The sequence below is a fragment of the Carcharhinus amblyrhynchos genome, chromosome 14 (assembly GCF_965287045.1).
Source record: "Carcharhinus amblyrhynchos chromosome 14, sCarAmb.v2.hapA, whole genome shotgun sequence".
NCBI lineage: Eukaryota > Metazoa > Chordata > Chondrichthyes > Carcharhiniformes > Carcharhinidae > Carcharhinus > Carcharhinus amblyrhynchos.
The window spans coordinates 58550553-58569692 of NC_137337.1; the positions used below are offsets into that span (position 1 = coordinate 58550553).

General features: G+C 44.6%; 1 protein-coding gene across 1 annotated transcript in view; it reads left to right on the plus strand.

Annotated features, from left to right (window-relative positions):
• Window positions 1-19140, plus strand: part of galnt16 (UDP-N-acetyl-alpha-D-galactosamine:polypeptide N-acetylgalactosaminyltransferase 16) — a 132589-nt gene that overhangs the window by 102491 nt on the left and 10958 nt on the right. Inside the window, exons 8-12 of the mRNA XM_080202011.1 lie at window positions 3334-3418; window positions 11020-11123; window positions 13286-13412; window positions 17349-17441; window positions 18092-18175. Of these exons, the coding sequence (XP_080058137.1) occupies window positions 3334-3418; window positions 11020-11123; window positions 13286-13412; window positions 17349-17441; window positions 18092-18175 (493 nt within the window). The remainder of the gene's footprint in view (window positions 1-3333; window positions 3419-11019; window positions 11124-13285; window positions 13413-17348; window positions 17442-18091; window positions 18176-19140) is intronic.

Sequence of the window (19140 nt, forward strand, 5' to 3'; positions counted from 1 at the left end):
AGGTACAATTTTATCTTTTAATAAGCATTTAGGTAGTTATATGGGTACAATGGGTATAGAGGGATATGGGCCAAATGTGTGCAATTGAAATTAGTTTTAGGGGGTTTTAAAAAAATAAGGGTGGCATGGACAAGTTGGGCCAAGGGGCCTGCTGCCTGTAAACCTCTATGACTGTACGACTTTCAAGTGGACATGAAAATCCCGTGGTACTCGTTGAAAAAGTGGGAAAAATGCGAGTAGGGGAGTGGTGAACTGCCTGATATTTATCAATTAATCAATATCACAATATCACAAAAGATAGTTTATGAATCATTTTGGCTATTGCATTTTTAAGGTGAAAAGTGAACAGTGGACAGTGAAAAAGGTTATCTAATATTGCAATGGGATCTTGATCAATTGGGCCAGTGGGGCGATGAATGGCAGATGGAGTTTAATTTAGATAAATGTGAGGTGATGCATTTTGGCTGATTGAATCAGGGCAGAACCTACTCAGGTTGTTGTGCAGCATTATAGAACAAAGAGATCTAGGAATATAGGTTCATAGCTCCTTGAAAGTGGAGTCGCAGATGGACAGGTTGGTGAAGAAGGCATTGGACATACTTGGTTTCATTGGTCAGAATATCAAATACAGGAGTTGGGACATCTTGTTGAAATTGTACAAGATATTAGTAACACCACACTTACTATTAAGGATATTATTAAACTCTAAAGACTGCAGAAGGGAGTTTACTAGGATGCTACTGGGACTTGATGGTTTGAGTTACAAGGAGAGGCTGGATAGACTGGGACTATTTTCCCTTCAGCGTAGAAGGCTTTGGGGTGATCTGTGGTGTACAAAATAACGAGAGGCATAGATCAGCGAGATAGTCAACATCTTTTTCCAAAGGTGGTGGCGTCTAAAACTAGAGGGCATAGACTTAAAATGAGAGGGGAGAGATACAAAAGGATTCAGAGGGACAACTTTTTCACACAAAGGGTGGTGAGTGTCTGGAACGAGCTGCTAGAGGTAGTAGTAAAGGCGGGTACAATTTTGTCTTTTAAAAAGCATTTACACAGTTACATGGGTAAGATGGGTATAGAGAGATATGAGCCAAATGCGGGCAATTACATATAGAACATAGAACATTACAGCACAGAACAGGCCCTTCGGCCCACGATGTTGGAACTAACTTTGTGGCAAAACTGGGCGCATGGACAAGTTGAGCCGAAGACTATAAACCTCTATGACAAAATCAGACAATACGTTAGAAATATCCCACTTTCTGTAAGGCACTTTGAACCATTCTGAGGTCATGAAAGGCACAATATAAATGTGTACTTAAATGACCAAAGAGAAAAGATATGAACACCCTAAGCTGTAGCTGGACTTATTCCCTTCTTGACCAGACAGTAGGAGCTTCAATTGTTTTTATTGCTCCAGGGCAAGGGAGATCAAGCCTGAGCTGCTGCTGCTATTGGTGTCCAATCATCCCAGTTGGGAACTGGATATTTAGTGAGGACAGTGCAAGGCTTGGTTTTGCTATCACCTGACTTGAATTGGCTGCTGGGACTCACTGCAGAGATGAACAATGAGGATGCATACATGGGTCAGACCATGGTAGGGGATTGGGGAGGGTGCACGGGAACTGAATCCCAGTAGAAGTCAGTCCCTACATGGGATATAGAGAGGTCAGAGAATAGCTGGGGCCAATGGAACCAATAAATGGTAATTCACAGGAGGGATTCCATACATGGGGGATAATACTACGGGGAAGCCCACTAAAGATATTTAACAGTATGCTAATGGAGTTCCCAAACTTTCTTGACTGGAACTTCATTATGTCATTGACGTGGACCAGGGGAGGGAGGGGGAGGATGGGGGAGCACACAATGTCAATGGGACAACGGTTTGGGGACTCTCTTTGGATTCTCCACCCCACTGTCTTTCCTGCCTGCTGAAAACAGGAGTGGAAAGTCCCTGCCAGAGTCTTTCAAAACAAGTCTGTCCATGGAAAGTAATGGTAATAAATATTAAGGGGGCAATCTTGAGCTAGCCGTCCCTGTGAATTCTGGCAGGACTAAAGATCCAGAGGTCATAGTTCTCGATGGGACATCATCAAGGTTATGCCCATAACGAGTGCAAACCTGGTTTACAGACACCCCTCCCTGCTGTATCTTGACCACTTGCCATTAGTATAGTTTACATTAGGATCACAGAGATGAAAGCCTGTTGGGGGGTGGTTTGCCCTGGGGTTGTAAAGGTAAGTATAGCCCCTGAGGTCAAGGGACTTTGCTAGGCAATGCCCTGGCAATGCCCTAAACCTTCCCCTTGCATAGGGTTGGCATTGCAAGGTTGGCACCAAGCACAGCCCAACTTGGCAGTGCCAACTTGTGCCAAGAGGTGAGTCCCTGTGGGAGCCTCACAGGGAGGGGATTCATGCAGACTTGGTTGTGGGCTGGGAGTGGTCAGATGAGCAGGAGATGCCAGTGATGGTTGTTTGGTAGCGGTAGAGGCGCCAATGATCATGGAGACAGGAGGCAAAAGGGGCCGGTGACTTTGGGGGTGAAACAGAAAGGCCCAATGTTCGCAGGGGCGGGTTGGGGGGTGGGGGGTTGAGGGGGACGGGCCGATGATCACTGGAGGGAGGAGATGGGGCCGATGATCTTGAGATGGGGGTGCGGGGATCGGAGTGAATTCTGGCTCCAATCAGGGGTGCTTAAGGGAGCCCCTGAGGCCACTGCGGTGGGATGGGGAGAGGTTTATTGCTGCTCTGATTGGAGTGCCCTTTACAAGTGGTGTCCTACCTCTGAGCAGCGGGGTTTGGCCAGTGTGTTTAGGCCCTGCCTTCCTGTATGACTGCGTGAATTACATCCCCTTGATTTCTTTTGACATAGAGTACCAGCCCGTCTTTTGGACTGTGGGAGGAAATCAAAGCACCTGGAGCAAACCCACGTAGAGATGGGGAGAATGCGCATCCTCTGCATAGATAGTCACCCCGGCCAGGAATCGAACCCGGGTCCATAGTGCTGTGTGGCGGCAGTGCTAATTACTGTGCCACCCCGGTGAACAGTGTTGTGTAAGCCCTTAGGTGGCTGAGCTAAGAGCTGGACTGACAGATTTGCCTCACTTGTGTCTATCTTATGATACAGGCTGGAACTCTACCACCTCGCCCGCCATGGAATCAGCGCGGGTGAGGATCCGACAACAGAAATCTCTGTTGACCTCGGGCGGGAATTTCCAGTCTCGCCCGAACGAGGCTGTAAAATCCTGCCCATAATTTCAGCACGTTTCTTGTAGTCTCTCAGTTCAGTTTCCCTTTTGTTCTTCATGCTGTCTCCTCTCCCACCCCATAGGATTTGACTGGAGTTTACATTTCAAATGGGAGCAGATGCCTATTGAACAGAAGATGGTACGGTCAGACCCAACAAAATCAATACGGTAAGCAGTGAGTCAGAGAGTTTACCTTGTTCTTGTTCCAGTGTTGTTTATTTCTGATAATCAGTTGGTGAAATGAATGTTATGGATTGAAATCAGTTGTCTTGCTTTCGGCTAGAAACATAGAAAAGCTACAGCACAAACATGACCTTCGGCCCACAAGTTGCGCTGAACGTGTCCCTACCTTAGAGATTACTAGGCATACCTATAACCCTCTATCTTATAAGTTCCATGTACTTATCCAAAAGTCTCTTAAAAGACCCTATCAAATCCGCCTCCACCACCACTGCGGCAGCCGATTCCACTCACCCACCACCTTCTGAGTGAAAAACTTATCCCTGACATCTCCCCTGTACCTACTCCCCATCACCTTAAACCTGTGTCGTCTTGTGGCAACCATTTCAGCCCTGGGAAAAAGCCTCTGAGAATCCACTCGATCAATACCTCTCAACATCTCATACACCTCTATCAGGTCACCCCTCATCCTTCATCTCTCTAAGGAGAAAAGACCAAGCTCTCTCAACCTATCCTCATAAGGCATGCCACCCAATCCAGGCAACATCCTTGTAAATCTTCTCTGCACCCTTTCTATGGCTTCCACATCCTTCCTGTAATGAGGCACCCAGAACTGAACACAGTACTCCAAGTGGGGTCTGACCAGGGTCTTATACAGCTGCAGCATTATCTCCTGACTCCTAAACTCAATTCCTCGACTGATGCAGGCCAGTACACCATATGCCTTCTTAACCACATCCTCTATCTGCGTAGCTGCTTTGAGAGTCCTATGAACCCGGACCCCAAGATCCTTCTGATCTTCCACACTGCCAAGAGTCTTACCCTTAATATTATATTCTATCATTCTATTTGACCTGTCAAAATGAATCACCACACACTTGTCTGGGTTGAACTCCATCTGCCACTTCTCCTCCCAGTCTTGCATCCTATCAATGTCTTGTTGCACCTTCTGACATCCCTCCACACTATCCACAACACCTCCAACCTTTGTGTCATCGGCAAACTTACCAATCCATCCCTTCACTTCCACATCCAGGTCATTTATAAAAATCACAAACAGCAAGGGTCCCAGAACAGATCCCTGGGGCATTCCACTGGTGACTGACCTCCATGCAGAAAAAGACCCGTCTACAACCACTCTTTGCCTTCTGTGGGCAAGCCAGTTCTGGATCCACAAAGCAATGTCCCTTTGGATCCCATGCCCCCTCACTTTCTCAATGAGCCTTGCATGGGGCACCTTATCAAACGCCTTGCTGAAGTCCATATAAACCACATCTACTCCTCTTCCTTTGTCAATGTATTTAGTCACATTCTCAAAAAATTCAATCAGGCTCGTAAGGCATGATCTGCCTTTGACAAAGCCATGCTGACTATTCTTGATCATACTATACCTCTCCAAATGTTCATAAACCCTGCTTGTCAGGATCTTCTCTATCAACTTACCAACTACTGAGGTTAGACTTACTGGTCTATAATTCCCTGGGCTATCTCTTCTCCCTTTCTTGAATGAAAGAACCACATCCGCAATCCTCCAATCCTCCAGAACCTCTCCCGTCTCCATCGATGACGCAAAGATCATCACCAGAGGCTCAGCAATCTCTTCCCTCACCTCCCACAGTAACCTGGGGTACAACCCATCCGGTCCCAGCAACTTATCTATCTTGATGCTACTCAAAAGGCTAGCGTAAAGTAATTTTAGCCAGGCAATATTAAGATGACTGCACCTTTCTCAATTCACCCTCAGTGGGCTTCATTGAAAGGAAAGATAAACCGTAGTGCATGGTAGGCAAATGATTGATCAAGACTGGTGTCTGATAGGTGCTCAATTAATCAGGTATGAAGGGGAGAAGTGGCCAATTCAATATTGCCTGTTTTATTCCATTGTCAAACATTAAAATGATTGCAAGTGATCCAAGAATGTTATGGAACCTGGGACCAGCTCTGGAACCAAGGACATGTTCTAGAATTATGAACTGCTTATGAAATCTTCTTGATCATCCTGCCTAATGCTGGGATTTGCCTCAGTGGATATCAACAACCCTTTTGGAGCCCACCTTTTAACCCACCTCCACAGGACAGACTGTTGGCTTTCCACTCGACTAAAGAAAGAATTGTTTATTTAATGTGCCCCAAAGACACTAGGATTGTAATCTAGTCTGGGTATGCCATGCAGATACTGGCATCTAAATTTTCACATATGAATTCGGAGCAGGAATAGGCTGTTTGACCTTTCAAGCCTGCTGTGGTGTTTAGTAAAATAATGGCTGTTCTCAATATGGCCTCAACTCCACTCTCCTGTCTTCTCCTCCTAACACTTAACTTCCTTGTCAATCAAGAATCTATCTAACTCAGCTTTAAACATACTCAATGACCCAGGATGCAGATTCCAGAGGCTAAGGACCTTTAGAAAAAAGATTTCTCCTCGTCTCCATCCTACATGTGTCCCCTATTTCTAGTCTTATCCATAAGTGGACACATCCACCTTATCAAGTTCCCTCACAATCTTATATGTTTCAAATAAAATCACCTTTCATTCTTCTAAGCTCCAATGGGTATAGTCCCAATCTGTTCAAGCTTTCCTTGAAAATAAGCCCTTCGTATCAGGAATGAGTTGATGAACCTTCTCTGAATTGCTTTTGATGCAGTTTTTATTGAATAAGTAAAGAGTCCAAAGCTGTACACAGTACTCCAGATGTGGTCTTACTAATGCCCTGCACAGTTTGGGCCAAACATCCCTACTTTTATATTCCACTCCCTTGCAATAATCAACAACATTCATTTGCCCTCCTAATCACTTGCTGTAACTGCATGCTAACATTTTGTGATTTATGTACTAGGACACCCAGATCCCTCTGTAACATAGAATTCTGAGGTCACTCCCCATTTAAATAAGATACCACTTTTCTATTCTTCCTGCCAAGGTGGCCAAGTTCACCTTTACTCATACTCCCATCTGTCAAATTTTTGCTCACTCATTTAACCTACCTATATCTCTAAGCTCTTTGGGTGGAATTTTTCAGCCGTTTCCACTGGTGGGATCTTCTGGTCCCATCAACAGCGACACCACACTGTGGATTCCCCGGTGGTGGAGGGTGCGAACGACAGGGAGCCCTACTGACAGCAGTGGGACTAGAGGATCTCACTGCTGCCCAATGGTGAGCCATCTCCACCATCAGAGTACATGGCACAGGAGTTAGTGGGGGCTGGGGCAGAAAATCCCATCTATACCATCTATTTGACAACTTACTTTCCTACTCATCTTTGTGTCATCTGCAAATTTAACAACCACATGTTTAGTCAATGTATTCAAGTCAGTGAAATAGATTGCAAGTAGTTGAGGTCAGCACTGACCCTGGTGGTATTCCACTAGTTACATCCCGCCAACCTGAATAAGACCCATTTATGTGTATTTCCTGTTCGTTAACCAATCTTCTATCCAAGCTAATATCTTGTCACCTACACCATGAACTTTTATTTGTTGACTCTGCCTAACCACATGACTTTCTAAATGTTCTGCTATTGCCTCCCTAATAGTGGACACTAGCATTTCCTGTGACAGGCTAAATGACCAATAGTTTTCTGCTTTCTGTCTCCCTCTTTGAAAGGAGATATTATATTAGCTGTCTCCCAGTCTGCTGGGAGGTCTTGTGGTGCAGTGGATAACTTCCCTAGCCCTGAGCCAGAATGTGTGGGTATGAGTTCCACCCCAGAACCTGATGTTCATGGATGGTAAAAAGTCTGACAACACCAGGCTTTAGTCCAACCTATTCATTTGATAATATACTCGCAAGCTTTCGGGTTAGCCCCTTCGTCAGGTGAATGGAGAGTTACTAAAGCCGGTGTTGTCAGACTTTTTACTGTGTTTACGCCAGTCCAACGCCGGCATACCCACTTCATGGATGGTGGCATGCCTGGTGTGACCAGGTAGGTTGGTTGTCAATCTATAAATCCTTCTGATATGGCTATAGCAGTGAGTACAGCAGGAGAATTTCCTGGTCTGTAAAAATTGCATTTAGCTGCAGCGTAACACTATCTTCATGTTAGACTCCAGAGGCAGCTCTTGTCATGGGCACCCCGGGAAACATCTCCCTCTCTTCGAGAGACTGCTGGAGAAAGGGATTTTTCAATCCAGGATGTTTCCAGGATTTAGGGAATTCTGGAAGATCACAATCAATGCATCTATTATTCTTGCAATCATTTCTTTTAAAAACCCTATGATATAGGCATCAGGTCCTGGGACTTGGCACCCTTTCGCTCTAACAGTTTGCCCAGTACCTTTTCCCTGGTGATTGTGACTATTTTATGTTCCTCCCTCCATTTTATCTCTTGTTCAAGTATTTTCTTTAGTTACCTATAGATGGTGAATAATTTTCCCCTTTCTCACTGGAATGAATCTTTGCTGATGTTATGAAATATATGCATCCCCTATGTTCTATCTTTTAACATCATTTTCCAGTTCACTTTGGCTTAGTCTGCCTTTGTATACTGACAATGGCCTTTATGGAAGTTCAAAACACAAGTCTTAGATCCAAACTAAATGTGAAATTTTATCATGTTATAATCAATGCTCCTTTGCTTTGAAGTCTTTAATTAATGCTGCTGCATTGCACGTTACCAAGTCTAGAATAGAATGTCCGGAAGTTTCTGATCATTCCGGCCAGTGGCTTTTTCCCACCCCGCTGCAGTGAACGGAGATTTAGCTTATCACCAAATTCTCTGTCTTCACTGCAGTGGGAACATGGTATGGATGGGCGGTAAGATCGCGTCCAGTGTGTTCCCTGGTTGGCTCAAGAATGTACTCCTCCAAGCAATTGACCTGAAAACATTCTTTGAAGTCATGTTGCAGGCATCCTTTGCCAATCTAATTCATCCGCTCTGTACGTAGACTAAAAACACCCGTGATTATTGCAGTACCTTGCTTGCAAATCAGTTTAACTCACTAAATGTCAACCAAACCTGACCTGAGATCAAAACCGGACTCCATCCTTATTGTCGCTGGAGAGCTGATTTTGTGCAGCTCAGTGCTTTGTATTATGACATAAATAAAAATATTCTGATGAGATTGGGTTGGGAAGCTCTTTGTCGATCAGCATGGACACAATTGGCCGAATGGCCTCCTTTGTCAATTTTGATGATTCTATGACTCACCAGGTTAAACAGAATTTACACGATCATTTGTAGGTCTATCAAATATAGACCCTTGATAAATATCTGAGCTGCCTGAGTACTAAACTCTAGTAGGTAGAACTGGACTAATTAATTTATCCAGTTGGATTGCAAAACTGTAAAACTAGAAAAATTCAACTTCAAATACTTGACTATATTTTAGCATGTTTGTGTAAACTTTGTGACCTCCTGTGAAACCTTGTGTGTGTGTGGAGAATGGAAGGGTTGTGGGATCTTTTACCTCCACCTGTGAGGCTTTAGTTTAAAATCTCACTAGAAAAATTGCACTTCCATGGTACTGCACTGGGATTTTCAGTCTGGATTTGGTGCCCAAGTTCTGGATTGGGACTTGAACAAAAGATACTCCAAAGGGTTTGACAACATAGAACATAGAACCTCTAGAACAGAAGGAGGCCATTCAGCCCATTGAGCCTGCACCAACAACAATACCACCTGGCCCTATCCCCGTATTAACCCTTCTAATTCTCTGACACTAATGGGTTATTGAGCATGGCCAGTCCACCTAATCCACTTTGGACTGTGAGAGGAAACCAGAACACCCAAAGGAAACCCATGCAGACACAGCAAGAACGTGCAAACCCCATACAGACAGTGACTCGAGCTGGGGATCAAACTTGGGTCCCTGGCGTTGTGAGGCAAGAGTGCTAACCACTGTGCTGCCATGCCACTCAAATATCCTGCCAATAGTATTGAAGACTTGTGCTCCAGAACATGCTGCATCCCTAGCCAAGCTGTTTGAATATAGTTATAAATCGGCACCTAACTGATAATCTGGAGAATTGCTCACAAAAAACAGGACAAATCCAATTCGCCAATTCCCACCACATCAATCTACTCTCAATCATCAGCAAAATGATAGAAGCTGACATCAAAGTGAGACTGCTTAAAGCAGCACTTACTCATCAAAACCTCCAGAATGTATTATAGCCTTGGTTCAAACACAGACAAAAGACCTGAATTCAAAAGAGGTGTGAGAATGACTGCCCTTGACATCACAACGGCATTGACTGAGTGTGGGTTCAAGCAGCCCTATTCAAATTGAAGTTAATGGGAATCAATAGCAAAAGGGAAATGGTTTTCTAGTTTGGAGGTCAATCACATCAGCTCCAGGACATCTCTCAGGATTCCTCGGGCCCACTATCTTCAGCTGTTTCATCAATGACCTGCCCTTCATCGTAAGGTCAGAAGTGGGGATATTCCCTGATGAATACACAATATTCAGCACCATTTTCAACTCCTTAGATACTGAAACAGTCCACATCTCTATTCAGGAAGACCTGGACAACATTCAGGCTCAATCTGCTAAGTGGCAAGTAACTTCCGCAACACACAAGTGCCAGGCAATGGTCATCTCCTACAAGAGAGGCGGCACGGTAGCACAGTGGTTAGCACTGCTGCTTCACAGCTCCAGGGTCCTGGATTCGATTCCTGGCTCGGGTCACTGTCTGTGTGGAGTTTGCACATTCTCCTCATGTCTACATGGGTTTCCTCTGGGTACCCCAGTTTCCTCCCACAGTCCAAAGACATGCGCGTTAGGTTGATTGGCTATGCTAAGACATTGCCCCTTAGTGTCCAGGGATGTGTAGGGTGGAGGGATTAGTGGGTATAATATGTAGGGATGGGGGGTAGGGCCTGGGTGGGATTGTGTTCGGTACAGACTCGATGGGCCGAAGGGCCTCTTTCTGCACTGTAGGGTTCTATGATTCTATGAAGAGAGGATCTAACATCGCTCCTTGACATTCAATGGTATTACCATTGCTGAACTCCCCCACTATCAACCTCCTGGGGGTTGCAATTGACCATTGAACTGGACTATCCACATTAGTACTTTGGCTACAAGAGCAGATTCAGAGTTTGGAAATTTTGCAATGAGTATCTCACCGCCTGACGGCCCACGAGGCTAAAGTCAGGAATGTGATAGAATGCTCTCTACTCACCAGAATGAGTGCAGCTCCAGCAACACTTAAGAAACTGATCACCATACAGGACAAAGCAACCTACTTAATCAGCATCCCAAGTATTATCTTATACATTCACTCCCTTCACCACCACCACACAGTGGCAGCAGGGTGTACTACCTACAAGATGCACTGCTACAACTCACTAAGGCTCCTTTAACAGCACCTCAAAGAACCAGGACAGCAGATACATAGGAACACCACCACTTGCAATTTCCCCTCCAAGCCACACACCATTCTAACTGGAAATATGTCAATATTCCTTCACTGTCATGGGATCCAGATCCTGGAACTCCCTCCCTAACACTGGTGTGCTGTAGCAAATGGACAGCAGCGTTTCAATAATGCGGCTTCTAGAAGGTCATTAGGGATGGGCAACAACTACTCACATTCCATGAAAGAATAAAAAAACCCTCGACTGACACTTCTACTTTTTTTCTGTAGGACCCCAGTTATTGCCGGAGGGATCTTTGTCATTAGTAAATCCTGGTTCAACTACCTTGGAAAATATGACACACAGATGGACATCTGGGGTGGTGAAAATTTTGGTGAGATTTTGTATTTATTCTTGTAGTTTGTTATCAGGTGATTGCTGATTGTAATATCATCCTGAACATTGGTTCATGCTCAATAGTAGAATGGTATTCCAAAATCAAGCACTGTTGTTGCCATTTCCCATTACAGTTTGACAACTGGTGAACTCCTCTGCTCTTCTTTAAGTCATGGCCATGGGATCTTTTACGTTCAGCTGACAGAGCAGGTGGAGCCTTTTGTTCAACATTTCATCTGCATGACAGTACCTCTCTCCCTCAGTACTGCAATGTAGTGTCAACCTAGTTTATTGGGTTCGAGTGCCATGAATGAGACTTGAACCCACGACCTCTTGACTCAGAAGCGATAACATTACCACTTAACCATTGCTGACACTTCAAGCTGGAAGAGGTGTGTAAAGATTCTAGTCAGGATTTTCATTGGAGGATCAACAAGGGTTTGCAATAGCTGTTAAATCATAAAACTGTTCATAGTTTGGTAGCCAAAGGATTATGATGGTGTGAGGGTAAGGGAGAGAGTTTTATTCTACACCCAGCTATGCCACCACTGATCTAGAAGTACCAACATGGACTAAAAGCTGGCGTAAATGTGTCTTAATTCCTCAACATCAACAGCACTTCTCCAGTTATCAGAAGAGAAATGAGGAATAGAAGGATGTATGGAATTATGTTAGTCTCAACACTGAATCAAAATACTGCGACTAGATGTAAACTTGAGTTCATCCAAAGCTCTGCAGCCCATATGCTAAATCACACTAAGTTTCATTCAGCCATCCCCTGTGTGCTATTGATCTACATCGGCTCCAGGCTCTGCAAGGCCTCAATCTTAAATTTTTCATTCTTGTTTTCAAATTCCTTCATCACCTTGACCCTCCCTGTTTCAGCCCTACTCCAGCCCCTCCGAAGTACCTGCAATTCTTTGGTTCTAGCCTCTTATCAATGTTTCCTCATTGGCGGCAAGTACTTAACATCTGGAATTTTCCCCCAAAACTTCTTTCCCCTCTTTTAAGACTCACTGGGCTGATCTTGAGCCTGTGTGCACCATCTTCCAGAATGGCGGCGGGGCTCAAGATTCAGCAAAACCCGGAAGTCGCGAATCTTGCCTGCAAAATCGTGACTTCCCATTTCTGCCCTTTGCTGGCTTGAATCTGATTTAAATACATTACAATATATTACCATATTATTAAAGACCTCCTCGCCATATATTAAGCCTAAGGTGTTGTTTACAACAGGTTCACCCAGACATGGCCTGGCAATGCCCCCTGACATTGACCCTTGGCACAGGTTGGCACTGCCAGGTCAGCACCATGCTGTGCCAACCTGTGCCAGGGGACAGGGGCATTTTTCTTGCCAGAACCAACACTGCCATTTTTTGGTAAGATTTCACTCATTATGTGGTCCAGAATCAAATTATATTCGATAATCATTCCTGTGAAGTACTATGGGTTGTTTCACTATGTTAAAGGCACTATATAAATGCAAGTTGCTTTGATTGACAATGAGAGGATCCCCTTGGATTGAAGTTAGTTGTAGGTGCAGGTCTAAAAGGAGAAATCTGCCACAGCCTCTGAGGCAGCCAGCCCTCATATCACAGCCTTTTGGTTCAGTCAGTTCTGTGACATTTTTGGGACAAGATAATGTTGAACATGACAAGCCAGAGCCAGCAGAGGACAGGTCTATGCTTGAAGGGGATGGATGGAAGGACTGGGTGTGGTGGTGATACTTCAGTGAGGGAGTGGTCATTCCAAAGAACGGATGACTTGTGGTTCCCAAAGCTCTCCATCTCTGGGGTTTCCTCACCTCATGTCTAGGTTTGTTGGAAACTTGTGAATACAATGATTAGTCAACATTTCTGGAACTTGTTGCACATGAGAATATTGGAAGCACAGGTGACGAATGATTTCAAAAGGAAGTTGTCTGGGCGTTTGCAGGAAATAAACTTGTAGCATTATGGGAGATTGAGCAGAGGAATGGGACTGACTGGATTTTCTCACCAGAGAGCCAGCATGAACTCAATGAGTGGCCGATTGGCCTCTTTCTGCACCACAGATGACTCTATCGTGCTGACGCAGCCTTATTACCATTGTGTAATATGGTGTCAGGGTAGTAAAAGGAGCTTCAGTCTTCTTTTATCTAGCAACTTCTGTGCTGTCTTCCAGAGCTGTCTTTCCGTGTCTGGATGTGTGGAGGAAGTTTGGAGATTGTCCCCTGCAGCCGGGTGGGGCATGTCTTTCGTAAGCGGCACCCGTACAGCTTTCCTGAGGGCAATGCGCTCACTTATATAAGGTAAGCACATGCTGATTGTCTCCCTCAGTGGCTCATGGGTTAGAGTAGGAGTGGAATGAGATATATTTCAATAAACAATACAGTGAGTGCAGGATGATGCATTTTGATAGATTTCTGACAGGAAAGGATGTTAAGATGAGTAGATGGAGTTTAAATACAGATCAGTCAGGGTCTAACTGAATCGCAGAACAAGCTCATTCAATCATTCACTCTCCCTCCCACACTCACTCACAATGTCTTCTTCACTCACTCACTGTCTCCCATACACTCTCACCCTGTCTCCCACTCTCCCACACTCACTGTCCATGCTCTGTCCCCTACACTCACTCACTATATCCCACATTCACTCACGTTTTTACATGCATTCACTCTCACCCATACTCAATTGCCCTCGTTCCCACACTCACTCAGACTCCTCTACAGACACTCAAGTCATTCAGTTATTCTCCCCACCCTCTCCCTCTCACACTCAATCGCTATTCATCCAAACTCTCCCAAATGCATTCTCTTTCTCTCTCTCCCTCACATTCCAGGGCTGAGAGCCTTTTCATCCTCACCACACACCTCTCATGCCCCCTCCCACACCATCATTACCAGCCCCTTGGCCCAGCATCCAATCTCTCCCACCCTCATCTGGTCTAGCACCAAGTCTCTTCATTTCTCACCCAGGTGCCAATTTTTGATGTTAGTGGCCACATAAGACCTATTGTCCAAGGTCAGTGGGGATTTCTGTCAAGGCAATCCCTTGCACTCCAGAAAATGGTCCCAGAGAGATTAGTCAGTATCAGAACGGTGTGGGTATTGGGAAACTGCAATTGGAGGAGGGTTGAGTTGAGGCTCATATCCTTTCATTAGGCCATGACTTTAGATTAGGCCCCCGGCTCCTCTTCAGTGGGTGTTCTTCTCATGCCTGATTTCAGGCCATTTCAAGTGGTAGGGGAACAGAACATAGAACATAGAACATTACAGCGCGGAACAGGCCCTTCGGCCCACAATGTTGCGCCGACCAGTCTTATTTTTAAAAAAAACATTGACCCACTAATCTGAACCAATCCCTTTTCGTCCATAAACCTATCCACCAATCTCTTAAACGCCCCCAAACTAGGCGCATTTACAACTGCAGCAGGCAGGGCATTCCAGTCCCTCACCACCCTCTGGGTAAAGAACCTGCCCCTGACATCCGTCCTATAACTACCCCCCCTTAATTTAAAGCCATGCCCCCTCGTGCTAGATTTCTCCATCCGAGGAAATAGGCTATCACCATCCACCCTATCTAAACCTCTAATCATCTTATATGTTTCTATAAGATCCCCTCTTAGCCGCCTTCTTTCCAGCGAAAACAACCCCAAATCCCTCAGTCTCTCCTCATAGGACCTCCTCTGCATACCAGGCAACATCCTGGTAAACCTCCTCTGCACCCTCTCCAAAGCCTCCACATCCTTCCTGTAATGTGGGGACCAGAACTGCACACAGTACTCCAAGTGCGGCCGCACCAGAGTTGTGTACAGTTGCAACATGACGCTGCGACTCCTAAATTCAATCCCCCTACCAATAAACGCCAAGACACCGTACGCCTTCTTAACAACCTTATCTACTTGATTCCCAACTTTCAGGGATCTATGTACACATACACCTAGATCCCTCTGCTCCTCCACTCTATTCAAAGTCCTCCCGTTAGCCCTATACTCAACACATCTGTTATTCCTACCGAAATGGATTACCTCACACTTCTCCGCATTAAACTCCATCCGCCACCTCGCGGCCCAGCTCTGCAACCTGTCCAAGTCACCCTGCAAACTTCGACACCCTTCCTCACAATCTACCACACCTCCGACTTTGGTGTCATCAGCAAACTTACTAATCCACCCAACTATACCCTCATCCAGATCATTAATAAAGATTACAAACAGCAGTGGCCCCAAAACAGATCCCTGAGGCACACCACTCGTAACCGAACTCCATGATGAATAATTACCATCAACCACCACCCTCTGTCTCCTATCTGCTAACCAATTCCTGATCCAAGTACCTAAATTACCATCAATCCCATACATCTGCATTTTCTGCAGAAGCATACCATGGTGAACCTTATCAAACGCCTTACTAAAATCCATATATACCACGTCTACTGCCTTACCCCTATCCACCTCTTTGGTCACCTTCATGTCATTATGTCATGTCATTAACTCCTAATTGCACCTTCTCCCCAACCGGCATGTTAACTCCTTCCTTCTGGGGGCAGGGGGTGTTAAAATAACCTTATAATCAGCAGTCTCTCTACAAATATCACATATATTTGTGAGGGTTGGATTCAAACCAGAAGTATAGAAGAGGGCTTGTTATTTTGAGATGGAACAAAGACACAATGTTAGATCAGAATAGAAGGAGCTTCTCTGAAGTTGGGTCAAAGATAAGAACAGCATTAGGCCATTCGGCCCTGGCCTTGAGCCTTTTCTTCTGTTAGATCATGCCTGACCTGTATTTCAACTGTATTTATCCATCTTTGCTCTGTGTCACATTTCTCCAGCAAAAGTCTATCAATCTCATTCTTGAAAGCTCCAACATTTTCCACAGCCTTTTGAGGAAGACAGTTCCAAACTTCCGCTGCCCTTTATATGAAGAAGTTTTTCCTATCATCGCGTCAGAATGACCAGGCTCTCATTTCAATGTTGTCACCCTCTTTTTCTGAATTCCTTGTCCAGAGGAGATAGTTTCTCCCCACCCTTAATTATTTCAAACACCTTGATTAGATTGCCCCTCAATGCTCCAAACTCGAGGGAATACAGCCCAAGTTAATGCACACTAACCAGAAAGTTTATATTGCTAAGCGATGCAAGGTTAGTATTTTTATATTGATTGCCAATGAGGATGACAATGAGTGCCCTCCTTTTAAAGGAGCATGGAAAGTAACCTGGAAATTATAAATAAAGGGAATTTATCGCATCAAATCATAATATTGTTCCTGATGTTGCCACCAGTCTGCCTGGTGTCCTCTGATTGTAAAAGGTCTCAAGTACGCTGCCATTCATTGCATGCTGTCTCTCCAAGACACCATTGCCACAGAAGAGAGGCAGGCAGTTGAACCAAACAAACTTCCTCAGCTGTTTTTGCCTCGATGTCTGCAAGGCCATTGTCTGACTGAAGAGCAACCCAATGAGGAAGTCCTGCCAACTTCCTGCTCTCTCCCTGCAGTGATTGGTCAAAGTTCATGACCTGGGACTGAAGTGCAACCAGAAGTCTAAGAGCAGTTCATTAAATAACTATTTTAAAAACCTCAGTTTGCAAATTGTTCCCCCCACATTGTCCCCCAACCCCACTAGGGCCATCTGTTACATGTTTCAGGTTGCCCTGTGACTCTCTGCTTGCCTTTGTTCTGCCATTTACACATTGAGATCTCTAAACGGCCCTATCAGCACACATTTTAGCCATGATCACTGCCATTTACATTCCTTTGTCTTTTTGCCTATGACATCTTTGTCAATTCCTCCTCTCCTTGCCCTAATAGTATAAATCTCATCCTATTTTCTGTTCTCTTCAACTCTGACGAAGGGTCATCCAGGCTTGAAACAATAGCTCTGTTCTCTCTTCACAGATGCTGTCAGATCTGCTGAGATTTTCCAGCATTTTCTGTTTTTGGTTCAGATTCCCATATTTGCAGTATTTTGCTTTTTCGTTAAATAATGGAAGTGAGGCTGGCAATATGAAGTTAGCGCCTTGATGTGAGGGAAGTTATCAGAGAAACAGAAAGATGGTGAGTGGGTCAGAAGGGAGGGGGATGGGCTGGTAATAAAAAGAGGAGAGGAAGTGATTAGTTTAATATGAATTAGTCCAGGCTGCATGACATCATTAATCACATGATAATGGGTGGTTAGTTGATGAGTTCCTGTTTTAGTTTAAGTTCCGATATTGAAGAATGTTTGCATGTGTTTCTTGAAGGAACACCAAACGTACTGTGGAGGTCTGGATGGATGACTATAAACAGTATTACTATGAAGCCAGGCCTTCAGCTGTTGGAAAGCCCTATGGAAAGTAAGTCTGTAAAATCTTCCAGCAACTTCTTGTCCATTCATATATCCTGTCTCTTCCTTACGAATCCACTGAATTTCTACCTGTTCAGAACACCTTGTCACACCGCAAAGTGCTGCCCACGCTTTGAGTTACTTCACAGTGGACTGACCTTTATTACATTGGAAACACTGGCAGCCATCTTGTCCACATCTTACGGCAATGAGATGTTTCTGATTTTTGTTGGACGCAGTGGCTTGGGCATAGGGAAAATGACTCTGCTCCTCTTCAACAGTGCAATTGGATTTTTAAAGACCGCGTTTTGTCTTACAGACAGCATTCCTGGCAGTGCAGCAGTCCCTCATTCCTGCACTGAGGGTGTCAGTCTAGATTGTGTCCTCAAATGGGGCTTGAACCTTCTGAGTCAGAGGGTAGAGTGCTAACCACATAGACATGGCTGAGAGGACATAACCTGTTAACCTCACTATCCTAGCAGTGCCTGTCTGTGTCTGAAGGATCAAAGTCAAATCAGTCCTCCCATGTTTCTGAACAAGTCTCTTCCAGGAAGTACAGGTGAGCACAGAAATGGCTGTTTCCCATGGTTGAATCCGTTTGCTGTAAACAATGACCATTAATTTGAAGATCAAAAACTTAGTGCTCTCTCTCTGTTTCAGTATTGCAGACCGAGTGCAACTGCGGAAGAAGCTACAATGCAAGTCCTTTCAATGGTACCTCGAGAATGTCTATCCTGAGCTGAGGTAGGATTGCTGCATGTTTCCAATTAGGTTCCTCTCTTACACTCTGTTCTCTGTCCATTGTTGAAATTTACAATTCTCAACTGTCCTTCTCTTTTGATACAAGATTTGAGAAAGACGCCTGAATAATAAATACACTAATACAAACCAGTGCATGTAGACCAATACCAACAATTCTCATGAACAGAGTACTCCACAGGGATTTGCAAGCTGTGTCTTCCAGAGTCCAATGTTTTTATATACCGAGTTTATAATCATAATGAATAATCATATTAAACTTACATCCACAAGTTTCTTGTTTCGAAAACCTTATTTTATTCATGTTGTTACATTTTTATCAACATCTGTTTGGTCAAGTTTGTACAATTTTACCTATATTGTCTCTCCCAATCCTTTCAATCAAAATGCATCATGTCAAATTTCTCTGTGTTAAATTCCATCTTCTCCTTGTCTGCTCATTCTGTTAGCCTACTTGTGCCTTTTGCATATATTTAATGTTTTGCTACTTATTAGGCCTCGTGCAGTTAGTTGCTGGTTCTTGCCGTCTACCAAGTGGGGCACATTGGTGAGCTCTCAAATAGCTGTGACCTTCTTTGTGGGGGCATTTCCTTCAAGTATTTAGTCACATATATAAAGAGACACTTAGGGCCCGATTTCACCAAAACTTCACGTCTGTTTTCGGGCATGAAATCGTGGTAAATTTGGGCGTCAGGCCTGCAACGCAATCTGCACCCGAAACTGGGCAGATGGCGCCTTTACCGACACTCGATTTGGGCGCGGGTCTGATCTGCACCCCAGTTGGGCGGCGCGATGATTTAAATGTATTAGCATGTATTTAAATCGACTTAATGAACCACGCGCCCAACTCTACCGCCAAATCCCACTTTACCGCCTTCGGATCCGTTCCAGATCCGCGCTGTTACCAACCTACAGAATAAAAATCCGAAGCAGATTCCTATTCTGCAGGG